Source organism: Amborella trichopoda, chromosome 1 (assembly GCF_054954075.1).
Source record: "Amborella trichopoda isolate Santa Cruz 75 chromosome 1, AtrichopodaSantaCruz75HAP2 v2.0, whole genome shotgun sequence".
NCBI lineage: Eukaryota > Viridiplantae > Streptophyta > Magnoliopsida > Amborellales > Amborellaceae > Amborella > Amborella trichopoda.
In genome coordinates, this window is record NC_142336.1 from 53408183 (window position 1) to 53429798 (window position 21616).

The window sequence follows — 21616 nt, forward strand, 5'->3', positions numbered from 1 at the left end:
AAAGAACCATGTGTCACTGTTCTTTAAAACACCGGCACATACGATCCAAGTTCATCAAGAGCCATGAGATGACTTCATTCACAAGTTCCTAACAAGTGTCATCCCTATCATACATGTAAGAACATTGTTTGAAAACTCAAGACTTGTTAGGTGCCGATTTTTTTTAATTTTGAAGGTAATATAGAATTTTTTCAAACCGATTCCCCAAAGAACCAGTCCAATCCGGCCAGGATTGGCGATAAGGATTTGTCCAAGTGATGACAAATCTGGCAACCCGATATGGGTTTTAAATACTGATACAGCTTTCACATCTCTCTTTCTACCACTCATTGACCATTGGTGGTAGACTGCAGGTTTGAAAAGAAAGTAAGCGTCCCTGTATGGCCAGAAGCAGCTGGAGTGCTGGGCCTGGTGGCAACAAAGCGGCCAAAAGCTGCAAGAAACAGGCCCATCTATGTTGTGTGAGAGGGGAGAGAGGATGGCCAAAAACAGCCATTTTATTGTGTTAGAGAGAGAAAGAGAGTAATATCTCTTGAAACATTACTTTAATAAAAGTTCATAACATTTCTCAAAAAAGAGAGAGAACCGCAATATCATACAACTAGTTAGAGAGAGGATGGCAATATCACACAGCCAAGTGGAAATCATTAGGGTTGCTGGGAGCATACTATCTATTTGCTCCATAGGTAAAATCTAATGTAGGAGTTTTAGAATCCAAATTTTGGGAATATAATCTCTTCAACTCATAGAATAACATCAAAAAAGAAATTTCCAAATTACACCCTTAAAACAATATTTTTTTCTATATTTGTACATATCGAGGTTACGATGACTGATTGAAGAATTTTATGAGTGTCAAAACAATTTGTTTTGGTGGGTTTTTTAAGTTGATACCTTATATAAACTTTTTTTTAATAGATGGTGGTGACAGGTTGTTCAAAAATTGTGATAACAAACCTTCCAATGCTTGCTTTGTGAAATGCAAGGTATCTCATCCATCAAGGTCAATTTTTTCTCCACCCATGACAGATGTTAACATGCCATATATGGCCCAAGTAAAAAAACTATGGTGGTTATTGAAATCAATAACAATGGAGTCTCCTCAATATTCAAATCACAATCAGAATACAAACAAGAAAGGGAAGAAAACAGACGGCAGAGGACCGGTCCTATGGACCCTCAATGAATTAGAAAATATACTTTCACCTATCCTGCAATCTTGTAACTTGGGTTGACAAGATTATCAAGACCGGATACAACTTCCATGGACTCAATAACATCCCCAACCTTGAGATCTGCCAAAAAGTCTTGATTCTCAGTCACATACCCGAAAACTGTATATCTCCCGTCCAATATATTCGCGTTACTAGGAGTGAGTTCACTCTCTTTTAAAAGCCAAAAGATCTGACTAGAAGCAGAGTTATCCTCAAATTCCTGTCTCAAACAAGAGAACCAACAATCAGCATTAATCAACAGTACTTTTTATTGTTATCTAAACATTTTGAGTTAAGCCTCTTAAGGAAAAAGAATGATATGAGGTTTGGTATTGAGTCTTACATCTCTTGCCATGGCCATAGTTCCAAATGCATTAAAAGGAAGCTTGGTTTGAGCTTTGTATCGACCAAGTTCCTGGAAAAAGCCAAACTGAAATTAATTCCACCTGCCCAAGTTACTATTAAGAGTAGTTCTCGTCATGGCATGCATAGTGCTTATTACCTCTAATTTAACAAGAACCAAACTCAAATTATGTAATCCAGTTCCTACAAGAAGCTCAATCAAATGTTTTCTTCGATGCCAAAAGATGTTGTGCTACCGTGGGAGCACACTGTCCATTTACTACCTTGGATAAAGCCCAATCTAGGAGTGCTCTTTGGGCCCCAAATTTTGGGGATGTAACCTCTTCAACCCATAGATTTAACAACTCAATTATTAAAGAAAAATTCAAATCGCTCCCTATATGCTCGATAAAAGTAGCGTCTTAAGATTGAACAGAGAACATCCAATAGAGAACTTAAAATCCAATTTTTTATTTTTTCAAGATTATCACATAATGATTCTTAGGAGGATCCCAAAATTCCAGATAAAAAAATTACTCCCAAGTCTTCTGCCAGAGAGAGTAAATGTATAGTATGCTCTGATGGGAGCATAGTATACGCACTCTTCTTTGATCATGTAACTCAACTGAATTGAGTTTATATTCTGAGCGTGATTTCATATACAAATCAGATATGGATAAAACATTTTTTTGTTGTCTATAATAAAAAATAAGTTCAACAAGGCTTAGATATATCAACCAGAAAAGTGCATAATGCAAGAGCTCATGTTCTCGTGGCTCTATAAACCATACAGGAGCCCTTTTTATGAGTAGGTATATGGGAGCTTTCACAAAATCAGCATTCTGAAACTCGGCCAAGGTAACTCAAACTCAGCCGAGTAACTCGGCCTCGCCCTATGGACGAGGCAAGTTGTGGCCTATTGGTTGTACACCATTTTTTTTATTTAATTATATTAAAACCTCCAACCTAAATCAGATATGTAAAAATGTCTTTTTGGTTGTTACTTACACGTAAAGTTGAACCCGTTAGGGTTCCAATCCCGTTGCCAGCACTTTTTTTACATTGTACTTTTAAAACGTCCTCCTTTTTGGAGTTTAAAAAAAACTAACCTCCACGAGAGTGGATCCCTTGACCTCTCGTTAAGAGCAATTTATAGCAGAAACAACAACCAACACTTTTGCTATATATAACTTATTTTTATAATCATTTTCTTTAAAAAAAAGAGCTAGACTCAGGCGAGTTACTCGGATTCGCCAGAATAAATCGCCTTGGCCAGGGCACTAGTACCTTGGCTGAGTCGATTTTTTTAACTATGAGCAAAATGATCTTATAGGTACATAGTGGCTCCTAAAGTACAAAGATGCTGCTAGTTAAAATGGCAAAGGAGATGTACCTCTAATGTTGCACCATAGACAGGTGCTTTGTCCCCACTAACCATAAGTTCTAATGGTATTGTGCGGATCTTTTCTGTGCTAGGATCGATGAAACCTTCTGCTGGTCCCTCAGGATCACCAGTCTGCACTACAAAGCCATCCGCTGCACCCAATCCAAAAAGAATGTGAAAATGAGTAATTCAAAATGCAAGACTGGTCTTTATCTATTAAAAAGGAAGATGAGTGCATTTTTTAATCTAATAAAGATAACAATAGGAATTGAATTTTTTGCAATGTGGAGACTCGTGGGTGCCAATATGCAAAATGCAGTAACATGATATAATATGATGCATGGAAGTGGGACAAAAGGCAGCACAGTGCAAGATGCCCAATTGCCCACAGCTAATATGCCAGTACATGGATGCACACATCTAAATATGCATGCATACAGATGACTACTTGTTAATTAAACACACCTGGCATGGAAAACATCATTTCCACATAATAACTTGAAACGACAAAATAAAAGAAGAAAAACCATCACAAGAGTGGTACCTCTCTGGATTTCCATGCCATCATAGAAGTGCCTTTCCACCAGGTCTAGAAAGTTCCCTGCTGTGACAGGGGCATTGTATCCGTCTAGAACCAGGCGAAATACACAATCTTCCAAATTAGGGTTGTCTTTTACCTTAACCTTCATATCCACAGTTGCTCTCCCCTTCAAGAGTGGCATACCACTGTATTCTTCAGGTACTTCATATGGGAAACCATCCACCATGTCCTCTTCAACACTGCAATGCCCCAGGAAGATCTCAGCTGCAGTCAATAGCAAGATTATGTATGAGAAGTTTGCAGTCAATGACAAGATTATGTATAAAAAATCTCTTTTCATAGGAGTAATACCTAAAAGTCTTTGGCAAACTAACATACAATCATAGACACCAAATCACTTGAAATTATCTTCCACATGATAGAATATAAAGATCTCCAAAATTCAAAAGCAGGAGCATTAAATGCCTTATTAATTGAGCAAGGTCTCATCAGACAAGCTCAGAGGAAGCATACATTCAGAAATTACAATATAACCGAAACCAAATTTTAGCCATGAGCAACCAAACCAATGTGAAACCCACACCAATAATATATAACAAAAGCTAACATTTATCTGGGAAGAAAGAAGCATAGGCACACAAATAACCATTCAGTATGGCATGCTCTACTAAAAGTATAATATATATATATATATATATATGAAAACGTCTTCCCAACGCCTATAGGCAAAAATGAACAGTGATTTCGGCTACCCACATCACCATCCAAACTTCATCGCACCATCACAGTTGTCCGGTAGTGTTTTAATTTTCATTTTTTTCTACAAATCCAAATTACTTGAAATTTAGAGCGTGTGTACATCTGAGTGAAGCGCGCCTAATAAAAATATGCAAAAAATAATTGGCAAAATATAAATTGATCAAAATACCCCTGTAAATTTTCGACGGTATTTTGGTCAATTTATATTCTACAAATTATTTTTTCAATATTTTTATTAGGTGCCCCTCACTAATATGTACACACGCTCCAAATTTCATATCATTCCGAGTTGTAGAAAAACAATGAAAATCGTGACCGTACGATAAACTTTGGACGGTGATGAGGGTAGGCGAAATCACTGTTCATTTTCTCCTACAGGCGTTGGGAAGACTTTTCCATATATATATATATATATATATATATATATATATATATATATATATATATATATATATATATATATAAATATATGAACCCAACAGCCCAAATTGAATCTGGGCCGATCTGACGTCACGATCTCATTACGTGTTTGAGTTTTATTTTATTTTTTTCTAAAACTCCAAATAACTTGAAATTTTAGGCATGTATTCTTCAAAAATAGGAGAATCTAATAAAAATATCAAAAAATTAAAATGCCCCTAAAAAGTTTCAGGGTATTTTGATCAATTTATTTTTTGTGAATTATTTTTTAAATATTTTTATTAGGTGCGCCTTGATGAGCAGAACACACGCCTGAAATTTCACGTTATTTGGATTTGTATAAAAAAAATTAAAAATTAAAATACGAAATAAGATCGTGGCCGCCAAATCGGCCCATATTCAATCTAGGCCAAGTGAGCTAATTTCAGCATTTTCCATATATATATATAGGAAATATCTACAAAACGCTTATAGGTGAAGTTCTACAGTACTTCACCTACACCTCATTACCGTCCAAAGTTCATCCGGTCACAATTGTCCAGGAGTATTTGAATTTTTATAATTATTGAACTAACCAGAATTATCTAAAATTTGGGGTGTGTGTACATATGACCAAGTCGCACCAAAATAAAATATTAAGAAAATAATAGACATAAAATAAAATGATGAAATTACCCCTTAAACTTTATAGGGTTTTTTGTATAATTTTTATCATTTTATTTGTTTTATATTTTATTCATGTGTATCTCACTAAGGAGTACACACCTACAAAATTTCATATCATTATGATTTGTAAAAACAATATTAAAATTCAAATACAATCAGACATCTGTAACCGTGTGATAAACTTTGAACGATGATAAAACCGTAGGTGAAGTACTGTAGAACTTCACCTATAGGTGTTTTGTAGTGTTTGCAAACATGGAGCCCAAGGGTCTAGGTGTATGTATTCATTTACCCCAATGTTTGAAAATGTGACTCAAGAGTGGAACTTGGACCCTGGCTGGTCCGAGTTGCTTGGGCGAGTCCGAGTGCACTTGCCCGAGTTTGCTCTGCGGCGTCCAACGAGCCCAAATATCCCATAAAGATGCGGACAAAATAGCGAAAAGTATAAAAAAATAGAAAAATAAAAGGAAAATGAAAAACATAAAAAGTATATACAAGATGAATTACATGAGTTTAAATATAAAAAAATTCACCCAAAAATAAATCAATTATGTGATTATAAATTTAAACTAAAAAAAAAAAATTTCCCAAAATTTCATGGCCGATCCCCCATTCTTTGAGCTTGGTGCAAATTCGATCCCTCCAATACTCATCAAAGTTTCCTTAGATAACCCCCATAGAAACCCCTTAACCATATTTGGTTTCAAGTATGGATCTATTCAATCTGAGTCCAACTCTTGAAAAGTTGGATGGATAGTAGATCCAAAACTAAGATCTCATAAACCTGAGGTTCCTTGCATTTCTTTGAGGGAAACAAGTCTATGATTGGATGAAGAACCCAAAAATAAGCTACGAAAGCATATTTTGTTGAAGTTTGACCAGCTGTTGTGAAGAAATTGCAATTTTTGAAATCGGGCAAAACCTTTGTTGATTTTTCGATACCCCGTATCCATCAAATGTAATGCTTTTTGCTCAAATCTAATCTATCTAGTGAATTGTTCATACAAAAATGAGTCTATGGGGAAGATTTAGGATCAAATGGCTGCATTTGGGATATAAAAAGGGAGAGAAAAGTGGTGGATTCCACCCCCATTCATATTCAATCTAGTTTCCAACTTGAGATAACTAGCCAAGTCCACCTAAAGCTCATCCAAGTTTCACAGTACTCGATCGAGTTGCTACAATAACTCACCCGCACACTATAGCACACTATAGCAGTATGTATACCCCTCTAGTTTGCAAACACTGGATTTACCTCTAGGCTATGATGTCAACGTTCCTTATGCTATTTTGGACTCAATCAAATACATGTGGTTGACGCAAAAATATATATAGTTAAGATTAATTTATAGCAGTGAAGGAATGGAATCCCAGCCTATACTTGCCTTTCCTAATAGCATATTACAAATGTAACAAAATATAGTATAGAGATACCAAAATCTTAGAATAAATCCAAGCCAAAGCATATACAGGCTCCTGCTATCCATTTTATGACAAAGAATGCTGCAACTTACCCGCCCACATAATTAAGAAGCTCCTTTTGCTTCAATGCTACCCTATCCCTATCCCGTTCTTCCACAATATTTTGAAGCTCCTCCAACCCAACCTCAAGCTTCCCAAGCAATTCCTCTCCATGCTCCTTTTTAGATGGGGCAATGCCTGAAATAATCATATCCTTTCCTTGCTTTAGAGTACGGGATGCCTGCCTCACATTCTGTTCATTGCCAATAAAATAGCACTATCACAGTGATTACAGTATCTTTCCCAAAGTCAAAATCAAATATCAACAACATCATTATAAGGCTTAAGAAGAATGTGAGGAGTTTAAATCAGGATTATCTATTAAAACATATTGAATCGAACTTATTCATTAAAACAAAATATTGTATAGAGCTATAGTTGTCAAAGATAAGTTCAACAAAGAAGAAAAATAAACATAATCATTTTTATAAGAAAACGAAAAAAAGATGAGGTATAACGATTTTGACATACACGTTCAACAGAATCCAATGCCTTGGTACCCGCGATCTTAAGACTTTCTGTAATATCTTCTAATGGCTTTTGAACCTCTATGATAGCTTTGTTATTAATAGGAAGCGCATATCTCAACAAAGCGCCGGGATCTTTAATTGGGGGGCCAGATATTAAAACAGCAAGATCTGGCAACACAGGCTTGGGCTCGAATGCAGAAGCAATGCCCCCAAATGAGCCCCCACTGAACAATCCAAGTGATAATGCGACAGCAAATGCACACTTTCTTAAACAAACAAAACCTTCATCTTTCATCTCCACACGCTAACCAAACAGAGCAAAATGATACTATCAGTTTTTTAGAGCATGTTTTAAACTGAAATAAGATCACAAAGTCAGAAATGATACCCAATCACGACCACATCACAAATTACATCCTTAATTATGAAATATGAATCATGAGTAAAAAGTCTAGGTAAAAGCAGTAATATGGATTTTTTTATGGTTCACTTTAGGGATTTTTGGTACCTGACCCCAATTGATTGGGAAAAGGTTATGATGGTGATGATTTATACTATTGGTTTTTGGTCATTACACCAAGTTCATGAATAATGAGAAATGTATTCTGGATAAGCAATAGTTATAAAGGATATGTCCAAACAGTTGCAAATTGATCAATCTGAACAATAGAATGTCCAGCAAGAGTGTGACACTTTTATGGTCATCCCAAATGTCAAGCATTACGTTTCTCAATTTCGGCTTGAATGAGGTTTCAGCCTCCAACTGAAACCTAAATAGAGTAAAATAGTGAAAAAACCCTCTTACGCATCTATAATCTCCATTTCCACATAGAACACCTCCCATTTTTCTCAAATTTCAAACCCAAATTCCAAAATTGAGCCCTCTTTTTTTCTTTTCTTTTTTTCTTTTTTAAGAAGATTGCACGGAATATGAACCAAATTCTCATGAGTTCCAAACGATTTTTCTGAATGAGATAAAATATATAGGAATCTTTATGTATTTTAATTGAAAATTCATGAATTTTAGGCAATGTAGGTGCAAAAATTCTTTCTGAACCTCGAAATTTTCATGGATCCAAATGCCACTTAGATTTGCTATACCGTTTTTATGTCCTAAGCATGCTGAAACTCTCTTCTTTTTTTTCTGAAATTTTTGCAACCAAAATATGGTTTTTCACCAATTTCAAAACTGTAAATGAATTCCATTTCCAAAAAACACACAATATCAGAGCAATAATTCAAGCATTTTTTCCAATAATGGTTTTCCAAGTTTCAGCCATTTAAGACAAATGTCAGTCCTTTCAACGTAAGTTTCATGGTAAAACAAGCGACAAAAATTTCACCTTGTGTTCAATGGGGGAAAATCTCGAATAATTATTTGATGATTTACACTGCGACATAGTAATTCCACGAAATCGACCAGGCTTTCCACCGTAACAAAACCTAGCCTTCGAATTATCAAATGTTCCCTGCTTTGGAGATGCAGAAGAGGGTGTGCAGTAGCAGCAAAGGATAGCTGCTGCCATGGATTTGACTGAAGAAAAACCAAGCTTCAGGTTTCGAGTTCCTGCAACTCTTATGACTGGTAGAATAAAGAAATCAGGGTTAGGGATTTTCGGGGAGTAGGGTGTTTGTTGGAGAGAGAGAAGGGAGAATTTAGAGGTTTATCCAAAGGCACATTCGAGAATCGAAATTTCAAGTATTCCCAACCTCATGCTTTGGATAAGGTTTATCTATGAATATACATTGATAGTATATGCCACTGTAAGGTTCCCCTTTGCATATTTTAGGGATAAGTCTGTGTATGTGCATGCGTATTTTGTATGGGAAAATTATAGGCACCCTACAAATTCAACTTTCTATACATCATTCGGAAAATTATTGGTACCCCACAAATTTAACTTCTTAGATATCCTGCACTCAAAACTCTCTTAATCCTACCCTAAACCCAACGCTGTTCTTTTTTATATTTATCTCTAAATTAAAAAAAGACAAAACAATGAATTTAAGACAAAGATGCTCTTATTCTCCATTTTAGTGTCACAGGACTCCCTATTTTCTCTCTCCAAGTAAAAACTCATTCTCTCTCTTCCTCTCTCTCCTTCTTTATCTCATTCTCTCACTCTCTCTCATTCACTGATAATGTGGCCGGGCACATAAGGTGCTGGATGAAAATCCTTTTGCCGTCTGACACAATAAAGTGTCGAATTGCAAAAATAAAAATAAAAATTGATATGCCATAAAGTGCGTCGGACCGCATTATCCACTTCAACACAAATTCGAACCGAGCCGGCACACTAGGTGTTGGATTGCATTACAAGCCACGTTACTGGAACTCAAAGCAGTCTAGTACACTACGTGCCGGACCGATTTTTTTTTTTTACGGTTTGACATTTTTTTTGTGGAGGACACAAAAAAATTTCGATCCAACACCCTATGTGTCGGGCGACATTACCAGAAAATAAGAGAGTGAGAGCGAGAAAGAGAGAAAATGAGTTTTTACTTTGGGAGAGAATGTGTGTGGGTAGAGAGAGAAAGTCACATGACTCCAAAATAAAGGAGAAGAGAAAAAGTAAAAAGCATTTTGGTCCTAAATTCATGGGTTTTTTTAGGATATTTGGACATCAAAACAACCTCTTATAGTGAAATTTTTGAGGTAGGCTTTAATTTGATTGTCTAGAGCATCCGCTCTATATATACTTTTTCCTATAAGTTTCCATTTTGTATTTCTAGAGGCATTAAGTTTAGGGAAACGTTACTATGCTTCCCCTACATCATAAAAGTTATATCCTCCCCCTACCATCCATCCATCCAATTTTTATCAAGAGAGTCACTCACCATTTGATCTTAGATCCGACGTCTCAACGTATTTTATTTTTAGTTTTTCTTTTTCATACAAATTGTATAATTATGAAATTAGGTACGTGCCATCTTCTCATTGGGATGCACCTATAAAAAATATTAAAAATAAATTTTGGTTAAAATATAATCACTAAAATACCCCTTGAAACTTTTAAGGGGTATTTTGGTTATTTTATTTTATTGACAATAGTTTTTTTACATTTTTTGTTAGTGCAGGAATGGACGTCCAAACTTTGGTGTCAAAACAATTTATAGAAAAAAATTCAAAATAAAATAGTATAGAGACATGACATTGTGATTGGGGAAATCTTAGCCCTCCATTCAAAATGGACGGTTGGATAAAAGGGATGATAGAACTTCTAAACTGTAAGGGAAACATAGAAAGCTTGCCCTAAAGTTTATTTTAGTAACTTCATATATGTAAATTAATCTACGAGAAATTTATTTTCTATTTTTGCAAGCGTAAAGTTTATTTTGGTAACTTTATAAATGTAAATTATTGGGAAAATTATTTATATTAGCGTTTTAAGACTCGGTTATCTGAATGGAGAATCATCGATAAGGATTCCGAATGACTGGGACCAAACTTGTAGGTACTGGTAAGATATAGGTTTAAACTTGTCTTTACCCCCACACCCCCTCCTCCTGCTTTGGATGCAAAAAAAAAAAACAAAGAAAAGTACAAAAAGTTCAACTTTTTTCGTAAATATTATGGAAAAGGTTGCTTGACTATTTTTTTTAGTTTGCCTCTCAGTTCCATGTTATCAATGGTTTTAAATTTATTTATTTATTTATTCGCACTTTGGGGCTGGTCCGATATCTTGAACCTCATACTGCTTATTATGGTAATAGGGCACATAACTACTAGTCCGATGTGAGAACTACCAGGCTGAGGTCTTACACCTTGGACCGCTTAAACAAGTATGATAATTGGGACATTAAACCCGCCGCAACCCATAATTTTTTTTAGAGTGATTTACAGATGAATCTTAACATTTTAGGTAAAATACGGAATGCACCCCTGCAAAAATACGAAATCATCCCTTTTTTTTTCTTTTTTTTTTCCAAAAATACCCTTTGGTCAATCTGAATTTCGATTTTCTTTTTAGATTTTTTGTTAGTAGGGCAATGCCTTAAAGTTTGGGGCACTACCCTAATAATGGAAAACCTAAATAATAATAATAATAATTAATTAATTAATTAAGGTTGACCGAGAGGCAAGTTTGATAAAAAAAAAAAACCAGTTGACCAACTTTCTTTGTTATTTTCGCACATAAGTGCTGCATTTCGTATTTTACTTAAAAAATTAAGGTCCGTAAGTAAATCACTATTTTTTAAAAAAAAATAAAGAAATAACTTGTACCGATGTTGGTAATGGCCAACCTGGGAAAAAAATAAAAATGACGCGAATCAACTGATCTTCCGTATAATATTTGCCAAAAAATAGAACTTTATGTATTTCCTGTTTATTTTGGTATCGGTACGTAAATAACTCTATTCTTATTTAATGACTTAATGGTTGTTTTTTTTAATTAATTTGGTATAGTTATTTTTCATTTGTTTAGTATATGCGCATCTTTTAGAGAGAGAGAGAGAGAGTAATTTTTTATTATGTTGGATTTTGGCCATGAACTAATGTCTCCTTGCATTTTCTCTCTATTTGAAACTCTGTTTGGGATTGGCGTCATATTTCGTCAAAATTAACCCGGGGATGGTTGGCGTAATTTTCGTAAACATTCAACCATTCCTGTAATAAAAGGTGGGAAAAAAGGTCCATACGTAATTTTGCCGTAATGTTTTCTAAGAGAATGCTCAACCCGATTTCTTTGAGACACGGATGCAAAACCAATACTTGTGTGCGTGTTTTAAGGTTAGTTGTCATCGTATTAACATGTGTCATTTTGTTTTTTTTAAAGGAAAGTGTTTGTATATTTCCCCTGCATCAAAGAAGATTTATGCTTCCCCTCCCATCCAGCCGTCCAATTTTGATCAAGAGAGTACTCACCATTTGATCTTAGATCCGATGTCTCAAAGTATTTTATTTTTAGTTTTTTTATACAAATTGTATGAATATGAAATTTGGTACGTGTCATCTTATTATTGGGCACACATATAAAAAAATATTAAAAAATAATGGCAAAAATATCCCTTGAAACTTTTAGGGGTATTTTGGTCATTTTATTTTATTGAAAATATATTTTTTATATTTTTCGCTAGTGCGAGTATAATAGAGGATTGGACATCCAAATTTTGGTGTCAAACTATTTTATAGAATAAATTTAAAAATAAAACAGTGTAGAGACGTGACATTGTGATTGGGGCAATCTTAGCCCTCCATTTAGAATGGACGGTTGGATAAGGGGAAGTATATAAGTTTTATGTTGTAGGGAAAGTCTAAAAAGCTTACCCTTTTAAAAAAAGAGTTTCGCGATTTTCTATGTTGTAGGGGAAGCATAGAAAGCTTGCCCTTTTTAAAAAAGAGTTTTGCGATTTTCCATGTTTGAAATTTATTGGATTTTCTTTTGGATTTTGGAAATTTAAGTTTTTTTTTCTAATTAAAATTTTATGCTTTGGCCGGTCCCAAGCCAATCATGCCATTTAGGACTTAGAATAAATTGTGAGGGGTGATTTGGTTTAAGTGGAAGAAGGGCAAGAGGAAGGCCCAAAACGACATTGATGGAAGTAGTGTGAAGATAAATTGTGACTTATTATTGTACGATGGTATGATTCTTGATAGAGCAAAATGGCGAAACATGATTCATATGGCCAGCTCCAAAAAGTTGGGATAAGGCTCGAATGATATGATATTTTTATTTGGTAGTATTTTGATGTTATCCATTTTTAGAGAGTGGATAGTAGTACCATCTCATAAGATTGTTCATCTTTAATATATGAGATTATATATAATGAGATAATTTCTCTTTGATACACGGAGCCACAATTACTTATAATTATCCAATGTGAAATCATGTAGCTTGTGTGTCACAAAGTTCAAAAAAAAATCATTTGACTCTTGAGATTGGTCAATAGAATGTAGAGTATATGGAGGTCACAATCATTCTCACTCATTAGATGTCAAATTGGATGGCTTGGGATGAGTTATGAAGTACGAGAAATTTTTTGTTTGGAACTTGTGTCTATTCAATGTCACTCTTATAACCACCCATTTTAAAATTTAATGGACAAAAATGATTGTGATCTCCATGTACAAATGATAAGTGGTCCAATCCTTTTTCTTAATGTACAAAAGCCATAAACATATTTGAGGGCAGTTTGCATACAGACGGATTCGTAGGTGTAGAGGTAAGGTGCACCTTCAAATTTTATCATGATATATTATTTTGATGTAAAATGTTGTTAGGATTATCTCAAAATCTATTTTTATATCTAATGTATAAAATTTTAAATTTAAAAAATGGTTAAAATCAAGTAGATCTATAAACATATGAAAATTTTGAAAATGGACGGTGTAGATAATATGTTGTAAAATGCACTATTTATGAGACTTAAAATATTTTTTTATTTTCATAGTCATACATCTTGATGTCGAGATGATCAATCAAAGGGGTTTTCAACATTAAAACTTCATTTTCTGATAAATGTTTGAGGGGCATCCGTAGTTCTACATTATAAAGTAGCGTCCTTATATTAACTTTTTCCAATGTATTTAGATATCAAATATGAAATCAAGAAGAAATCAATAGCATAAGCTTTTATTATTTATATTCAGGAAAAATTAATTTATATTTTATTGTGGGCTTCGGTCTAGTGCATCTTATAATTTCAGCTCAAAATAATTTATAAAAAAAAATTAAAATGAAAAGTACCAATAGCACTCATCGTTTAGATTGAAAATTAAAAAATGCCTAAAGTACAATATAAACCCGTTTGTGGCTCATATTATCTTATGCTAAATGATTTTATGCTCTCGAGGGGGAAATATTGTCTATCTACTCCCCTCGGGTAAAATTTAATCTAAGTGTATTTGTATGACTCTGAATTTTGTAGTACAAATCATATTATATTTTACCAAAAGATTTTATGCCTTCTAGTGTCTATTTACTCCCTTGAGTAAAATCCAATCTAGGAGTACCTTTTATAACTCTAAATTTTGTGAATGTAACCCCTCTAAATTATGGAATTATATAAAATGAGACCATTTTTATCTTTGATACAAAGAGGTCACAATGAATTATAGCCATCCGATGTAAAATTTGATAGCTCAAGTATGTCACAAAGTTCAAAAAAAATATTTTTAACTTTGAGCATGGTCAAAAAAATAAATGCAACCACCCAATTTCACATCCAATGGTCAAGATTATGTGTGACCACCTTGTACCAAAAGTCAATGGTCTCATTATATACTTTCCCTTAAATTATAGACCTATTGATTAAAAATAATTTCAAATTATACTATGTATAGGCACAAAGAAAAAATGTCTCAAGATTGAATAGAGAGCGTACGTTTTGAGAACTCAAAATCTAAATCTTTTATTCTGAAAATAATCTTTTGGTAATTAGTATGCCAAAATTTCAAATCGAAAAAAACTTTCTTCTGGAGCGTAGTATACGCTCTCATCATCTACTGGATATTATTGCCCGTATACAATATCCCATGGAAGTTTTGGTACCCAAAGTTTAGCCGTTTAGGTACATTAAACCCCCACAAAACTAACAAAAGCGGTTTAAAACCAGAAATCCGGTTTGGATCAGCCACCAACTATACTGTTCTAAATCAACAATCAGGATAAGCCGAAGTGATAAAAGTCAGTTAAAAAGTCATAAAAAGTGAAATTATTGGGAAGAGCGGAATCGAATCACCCACATATTGAATCCAATCCGGATTGACGATTATCGATCCGAGTTGCGGGGTTTTATAACTGGCCTAGATAACTAATAAAAATAAAATTAAGGGGGTTCCCAGGTTGAGAGGGCCCACCCACTCAATCTAATCCATACTGGCATTGTGTAAATCAATCATATGTGCAACCAATGTTTTAGAATTCAGTAATCTAGTTTGGGAATTGGTTCAATTTTGACAGGCTTGCTCGATTCCATTAGAGAACAAGTCTACCAGGGAACTAGGTAATCTATATCACCAGAATTGTCGGTTTCCACCCATTTTATATTTTTATTTTTTTAGTTTTTTATTTTTTTAAAACTAAATTTATTATTATTATTATTTGGGGAATGATTATCACACTTAAGAATATGTTTTTCCAATCTGGATCGCCTATTTGCTGATCTAAACTATACTTCAATGGCACATTATGGCTTCCATTTCCATTCACCTTCAAAAACTACAAACTATTTAAAAAATGGGTTGGGCCATTTTTGGGGGGAATTACCAAAAAAGGAAAAAAAAAACAGTGACACTATATAAATGTTCATTGGTAACATCGTCCATGTTGATACCTACCTAGCACTCGAGCAGAGAGAGAACAAAAATAAGTCACAATTATCAAAAGTAACATATATATATTAAAAAAAACTATCAACAGTAACATTTGCAGCATAAAATGATCCAATGATCCTCACTCTTCTAATCACTTCAACGAATTTGTTTTAACAATTTGAGTGAGGATATTACCCAGCTTCAAATCGCTGCAATGTATTTCTTTTTAAAGAGTTTGAAACGGGATAAATGCAAAAAAGAAAAGACAGCAAGTAGAACAAAATGCAAATAATGGTGTGATTTCGCAATCTAGCCCGTGGTGTTAGGGTGATTGATGCCACGCTGCATCTGAATTTCACCGTACTCGGCTTCCTTCTCTTTCACATCCTCGTTCATCTCCTCGACTTTGTTCCGGCAATAAATGCCATAGAGTATGAGTTGAATAGCACCAAAAAGCGCACCGAGGCCATTTGGAATCTACATCAGCATCATCAACAAAATCAACAATAACAATATAAAAAATAATTGTTAATTAAAAAGAAAGTACGATGAATTAGTGAACCATTAAAGGATAGAAGAACACAACAAAAAGGTCCCTAAAAAAACAGGAAAAAAGAAGAAGTTAGAAAAAGGAGGTCATTTATTATGTTTATTGCACAAAAAGGAATAGGAAAAACACAAGAACGGTCACCAATTAGGTTTAATGTAAGACTAATAATGGTATTTGTAGCCCCCCAATTGTCTGTTTTAATAAGTACAAAAACAATTAACAACAAACAGAGGGAATACATATTGAAAACAATACAACATGAGAGTGAAAAGATGTAAAACCAATAAATCATGAGGCAGTAAAGTATATCCATGGTCTATTTTTCCATGTTTTTCAGTTACAAACAATTGAGAGAAAAAAAAATGAAAAAAGGAGTGTTTGCAAATTCAAAATACTTACAATCAGATTTATGTCAAAGTGGATGCTAGCATAGATGCTCCAGCAAACGCCGTTAAGGAAATTGGTCAAGGAGAGAAAAAAGGGCATGTATTGCACACTCTTAGTAGTGATAACTCTTTTCTGCAAAAGACACCAATCAATTGTAATTTGAATAAAATATGGTAACTATAAATGAAAATGGCATGTTTGTCTCACAAATATAAGGTTACTTGTGCTTGTAAATGTAATAAAGAAGAATATCCGACACTAGTGTTCATTATCAAAACTCCGATTATCTAATTAAATTAGTAAACAATACTTATCTAATAGATTACTTTGTGGGTGAGGTTTGTATAAGGTGTAAGGCACACCTCTAAATTTTACTGGAAAATGTAGTTATGGTGTCGAAAACTTAATGATGACTTGAAAATCCTGTTCAACCTTAATTATGAAATTAAAATTTTGGAAAATAGTACAGATAGTAAATTGTAAATCTTGAAAATAGATTGTCATAGACAACTTGTTACAAAACTGCCTATTTTTAGGAATTAGGATTCTTTTTTTTCTTTATATTAATACATGAAAATTGAGATGATCAATTGGAAGGTTATTCAACTTCGAAATACTCTTTTCTATTGGATTTTTTGTGTATACTTTACTTTTATAGCATAAGATTGCAACATTATATAAACTTTTTCCTAAGTAATAAATACTTATCTATAAATAGGACATACTTTTCTTTCGGAAACTCCACAAAAGTTCATGCATTCGCATGACGAGGCCATAGTTAATTATCGAATTAAACAGAGAATGATCTTTCTTCAATAAAAAATCCACAGTTAATATGTTATCTAATGAACTAATAAAATAGAGAATAATTTTTCTTCAAAAAAGGTTTCTTAAGTTTCAGGCCTGCACCTAGTGTTTGATCCCTAACAATCAAAGCAAATTTAAAAAGGAAAAACTAGTGAAGGTCACACATTTTAAGAACCCAGTGCATATACACTAATTGCAAGAGCAATACATAAAATATTTTATACAGAGTAAAAAGAAATAACAAATACTAAGGGAAAGTTTATCAAAATATTTATAACAGCTGATCTATTTCATATTTTACCATATCTTTTGCTTTAATTTCAAAATATCATCAAAAGACACATATTGATAAGTTGTAATAGTTGCAAATGAATGAACTATTGAATCGTTCATGTCTCATGATATTTTGATAAAATTACCCAAAATTAAGAACTACAAACTATAAAATAGAGTGAAATACATAACCATCTATAACCAAACAACAACAAAAACAATCACTAAATTTCAAAATAATCCATACCTCATGGACCTAATATGTGAGTATAAATAAAGGGTGTGGTTTTTATAAGGTTGCAACTTTCAACAATCCAATTAAGGCGCACCTCCAAATTTTATCATAACATGTATTTTTTGACATAAAAAATTCTTAAGATTATCTCAAATTTTATTTTTATATCTAATTATAAAATTTTAAACTCCAAAAATGGTTAAAATTAAGTAGATCTATAAACATATGAAAATCTTGAAAAATGACAAACTAGATAATGTATTGCAAGATGCACTATTTCTAATACTCAACTTTTTTCTTTTTCATATTCATACATCTCGATGTCGAAATGATCAATTAGAAGGTTTTTCAACATTAAAACAACTTTTTCCGATGGATTTTTTAGGTAAGTATGTAATTCTACATTTTAAAGTTGCAACCTTATATAAACTTTTTCTATAAATAAATAATATTAATTTGGTGAGTTTTTCAATAAATAAGAACTCAAAGAATTCCTTCACCCAAAACTCTTAGGATAGATACACAAATAAATAACATTAAGTTAATAAAGTTTTACTTACCATGACAGAGAGAGGGGCAGCGTACATACAAGTGCCAAAGATGATGCAAAGGATGCCCACAATCATGGAGCGCTTCTCATGGGTGTGAGCCAATGTAAGCACACACGATATAACCACAGCCATGAACACGATCTCGCAGAGCAAGTACATACCCACTTTTATCTGAAAAACAAAAACCTCAAAAACAATTACGAAGAGAAAACAAAATCATCACTTTCCTAGAGGGGTGTGGTTTGTAAAGAGCCGAGGCTCAAAATAAAGTGTATCTTCAAATAACGGCGAGAAATGAGGCTTCACTATTGGAAATTTTTGTGATAGCCTTAAAATATATTTTCATCTTTAATTAGAAAATTTAAAGCTTAAAAAATAGTGTAGATCGAGCAGATATATGATAATTTAAAAAACTTTTGAAAAACTTAAAAATTGACGATCAAAAAATACACTACATATGTATTATTTTCAAAACTTAAAATCTATTTTTTTCTCATGTCCATTCATTTTTATGTTGAGATGATCAATTTGAGAATATTTGGGGTATCAAAACAACCTCTTCTAGTGAAATTTTGGAAGTGAGCACTAATTTGATCGTTTAGAGCCTCGGCTCTATATAAACATTTTCCATCAAACACATCCAAATTTTACCATGGTCTAAAAAATTCATGGGATGGCTTGAGAATCTATTTTGAGCTCTAAATATATAATCTTAAACTCCAAAAAGGGTTCAAACCAAAATTAAGGAAAATGGTTTGTAAGATCTATAAACACTTTAATTTGCAAATTATTTCCCTTTTATATATGGCTCTACTTATTTTATTTTTCTTAACTGTTAATGGTCTTAGTACGTATAAAAGCATGGTTTTTAAAAAAATTAAGGAAGGGTAACCCATCCGTCTTTTATCCATGATCACATCTGGACCGCACATTCAAATATAGTACTGCTACCTGGTTGTCCTGATTGCCTTGCCATTAAGGTGCAAGGTTTTACACGTGTAAACTGACATATAGGTTGTTACACAGGCAACCAAGTTATGCTTTCATGTGCAAGCATGCATGGCATGTACACATACACATACACATATACATACTAGTACATGATTCAGACAAGCTCAAAGACACACCAGGCCTAGATGCATGCATGCACTCCACTAATGCATGCATGCATGACAATTCATATTTGGCAGAGAAATACCAGAAACGAGCAGACCAGGCACTAAGAATGATTAATTAATTATTTTGCATAAAAAGCAAAAATAATTGAAAAAAAAAACCTGGTTTTCCTGTTGAACTGTGGAAGAAAAGCGAGGCATTAATTCTAAAAAGAGAAAATATGGACAAAAAAGGCATGTCTAGAGAGAGAGAGAGAGAGAGAGATGCATTGTTTCCAGACATACACAAAATTTCTCAGAGATTGCTTATTTTAGAGAGAGAAAAACTTGTTTTAGAGAGAGAGAATGATACACAATTTCTCAGAGATTGCTTATTTTAGAGAGAGAAACACTTGTTTTAGAGAGAGAGAAGGATACACAAAATTTCTCAGAGAATAAACACTTGTTTTAGAGAGAGCGATAAGGTACACTAAATTTCTTAGAGAATAAACACTTATTTTAGAGAGAGAGAAGGATAAAGAAAATTTCTCAGAGAATGCTTACTTTAGAGAGAGACAAGATCACTCGAAAGAAAACAGTTGTTTTAGAGAGAGAAAAGCGCACCCTCTGAGCTTTGGTGGAGTAGATAAGGAACATTGTGAGGTAGAAGGACTCAAGAACGAAGCCAACTCCATTAATGGTGACCACAAGAATACTATTGGGATGAACAATAGGAAGGCCATAGAGAACCCACATCATACAATTCAAAAGAGTTGCAACATAAGGGACAGCCGAAAAGTGCTCAACCGCTCTCTTTTTCCATATCATATAAAAAGTGGGCCTGTAAAAAAAATATCAGTAAAATTACACAGAAGAAAAAGAATATTAAACAGAAGTAACAATCAATAATTAAAAAAAATGAAAAAAGCAGAAGATCAACAATGCAAAAGTTCTTACATGGGAGAGAGAAAGAGACCGAATGATATCACATTCCCTGGAAAATAATTGTGGAATAAGTAATTAAATAAATATGAATCTATGGACCAAAAGAAAATTATATTAATTTTCTCTGTGAAGTCAAAATGCATAGACAAAGCATAATGGGTCCCATTAAATCTTGCTACTAAAAAAAAAAGTGAAAAAAACAAAAAACAGAGAATACAGAGAACAAGGATGACTCTTATTATTAGGTTAAGATTAAACAAACATATCTGCCATTAAAAAGATTAAGAAAAAGCAGTAGGACGATTATCTGGATACAGAGTCTTCAAAAACCATTAAAATTTTGAGATCAAATAAACTAGTCTGCTGTTAAATAACAATCAAGGAAAAGCAAAAGCAATATAACAAGCGCATGAAGTATTAAAAATTCATTACAATAACAAAAAGAACTATTGCAGATACCAGAAACGACCAAGAAAACGATGGGAATGCTTACCTATAATGCCAACAATGTTACGAACAGTATCGGGATTCACCATCGTGGCTACAACAGTTTTCTAGAAAGGGAAACGTTCAGAGAAACAGAAAAAAAATTAGAAAGAGAGACTGTTTAGAGAACAGAGAGAATTTAAAGAGAGAACGAGAACAGAAAAAAACCAGAGAGAGAACGGTTTAATGAACACAAAATCCTAGAGAGAGAGAATTGGAGGGACGGTTATGGCTTAAAAATGCAAAAAAAACCAGAAGAACGATAGTTAAAGGGATTCTTTGGACTTAAAAAGCCAAAAAAAATCAGGAGAGAGAGAGAATCGCACGAGTTTTTCAGATTTGAAGTGGGAAAAAGGAACCAGGTTGTTGAGAGGGATTATTTTTTAAATATAAATTTAAGAGAGAGAGAGGCCTTTGATTCTTGAAAACAGATTTATGAGATATTTAAAATCAGAAAATACACAAAGTAAATTCGTGTTTATCCATTCAAATGCGTGGGCCAATGGATTTCTGCCTATTCCTTGTATGAATCAACAGCTAAACAAGCGATTTTAATATCCACCATTAAAGGCAACCTAGGATTTCTAAATCCTCTGTCTTAGGGTTAGGTTTATGAAATACTCGGCTTCTCTTAATTCACTCTCCCTCTCTGCGCTCTTCTCTCTCTACGCCCTTTTTCTCTCTCTTCTTCTGTGTTTTGCTGATTCTCTCTCT

The 21616-nt window shown here is 33.5% G+C and overlaps 2 protein-coding genes across 6 annotated transcripts; both read right to left on the reverse strand.

Annotated features, from left to right (window-relative positions):
• Positions 1–1056: 1056 nt before the first annotated feature.
• Positions 1057–9123, reverse strand: CYP38 (cyclophilin 38). 4 transcript variants are annotated; one of them, XM_006844887.4, is made up of 7 exons: positions 8661–9123; positions 7319–7621; positions 6841–7040; positions 3485–3720; positions 2950–3092; positions 1558–1629; positions 1057–1434 (listed from the first exon to the last, which is right to left on the reverse strand). In XM_006844887.4, the coding sequence occupies exons 1-7, from the start codon at positions 8841–8843 to the stop codon at positions 1207–1209; spliced, it is 1365 nt and encodes a 454-aa protein (XP_006844950.1). In that variant the 5' UTR covers positions 8844–9123; the 3' UTR covers positions 1057–1206. The 4 variants fall into 4 exon arrangements, with proteins under 4 accessions (XP_006844950.1, XP_088729793.1, XP_011623624.1 ...); XM_088873667.1 differs by having other exon boundaries at positions 3485–3745; XM_011625322.3 differs by lacking the exon at positions 7319–7621.
• Positions 9124–15637: 6514 nt separating this feature from the next.
• Positions 15638–21616, reverse strand: LOC18434823 (bidirectional sugar transporter SWEET6b). 2 transcript variants are annotated; one of them, XM_006844886.4, is made up of 6 exons: positions 20910–21616; positions 20429–20465; positions 20096–20312; positions 18387–18548; positions 16524–16643; positions 15638–16051 (listed from the first exon to the last, which is right to left on the reverse strand). In XM_006844886.4, exons 1-6 carry the CDS (start codon positions 20950–20952, stop codon positions 15884–15886), a joined length of 747 nt encoding a protein of 248 aa, XP_006844949.1. In that variant the 5' UTR covers positions 20953–21616; the 3' UTR covers positions 15638–15883. The 2 variants fall into 2 exon arrangements, with proteins under 2 accessions (XP_006844949.1, XP_088729803.1); XM_088873677.1 differs by having other exon boundaries at positions 20036–20312.

Coding starts and splice junctions, on each gene's coding strand:
- CYP38 (XM_006844887.4), bottom strand. CDS start 8,843: ATGGCAGCAGCTATCCTTTGCTGCTACTGCACACCCTCTTCTGCATCT. Junction 3,721..6,840: donor CTTCTTAATTATGTGGGCGG/GTAAGTTGCAGC, acceptor GGGGCATTGCAG/TGTTGAAGAGGACATGGTGG. Junction 3,093..3,484: donor TGGCATGGAAATCCAGAGAG/GTACCACTCTTG, acceptor GATTGGGTGCAG/CGGATGGCTTTGTAGTGCAG.
- LOC18434823 (XM_088873677.1), bottom strand. CDS start 20,952: ATGGTGAATCCCGATACTGTTCGTAACATTGTTGGCATTATAG. Junction 20,466..20,909: donor TAACATTGTTGGCATTATAG/GTAAGCATTCCC, acceptor ATTATTTTCCAG/GGAATGTGATATCATTCGGT. Junction 16,644..18,386: donor CTGCCCCTCTCTCTGTCATG/GTAAGTAAAACT, acceptor TGTCTTTTGCAG/AAAAGAGTTATCACTACTAA.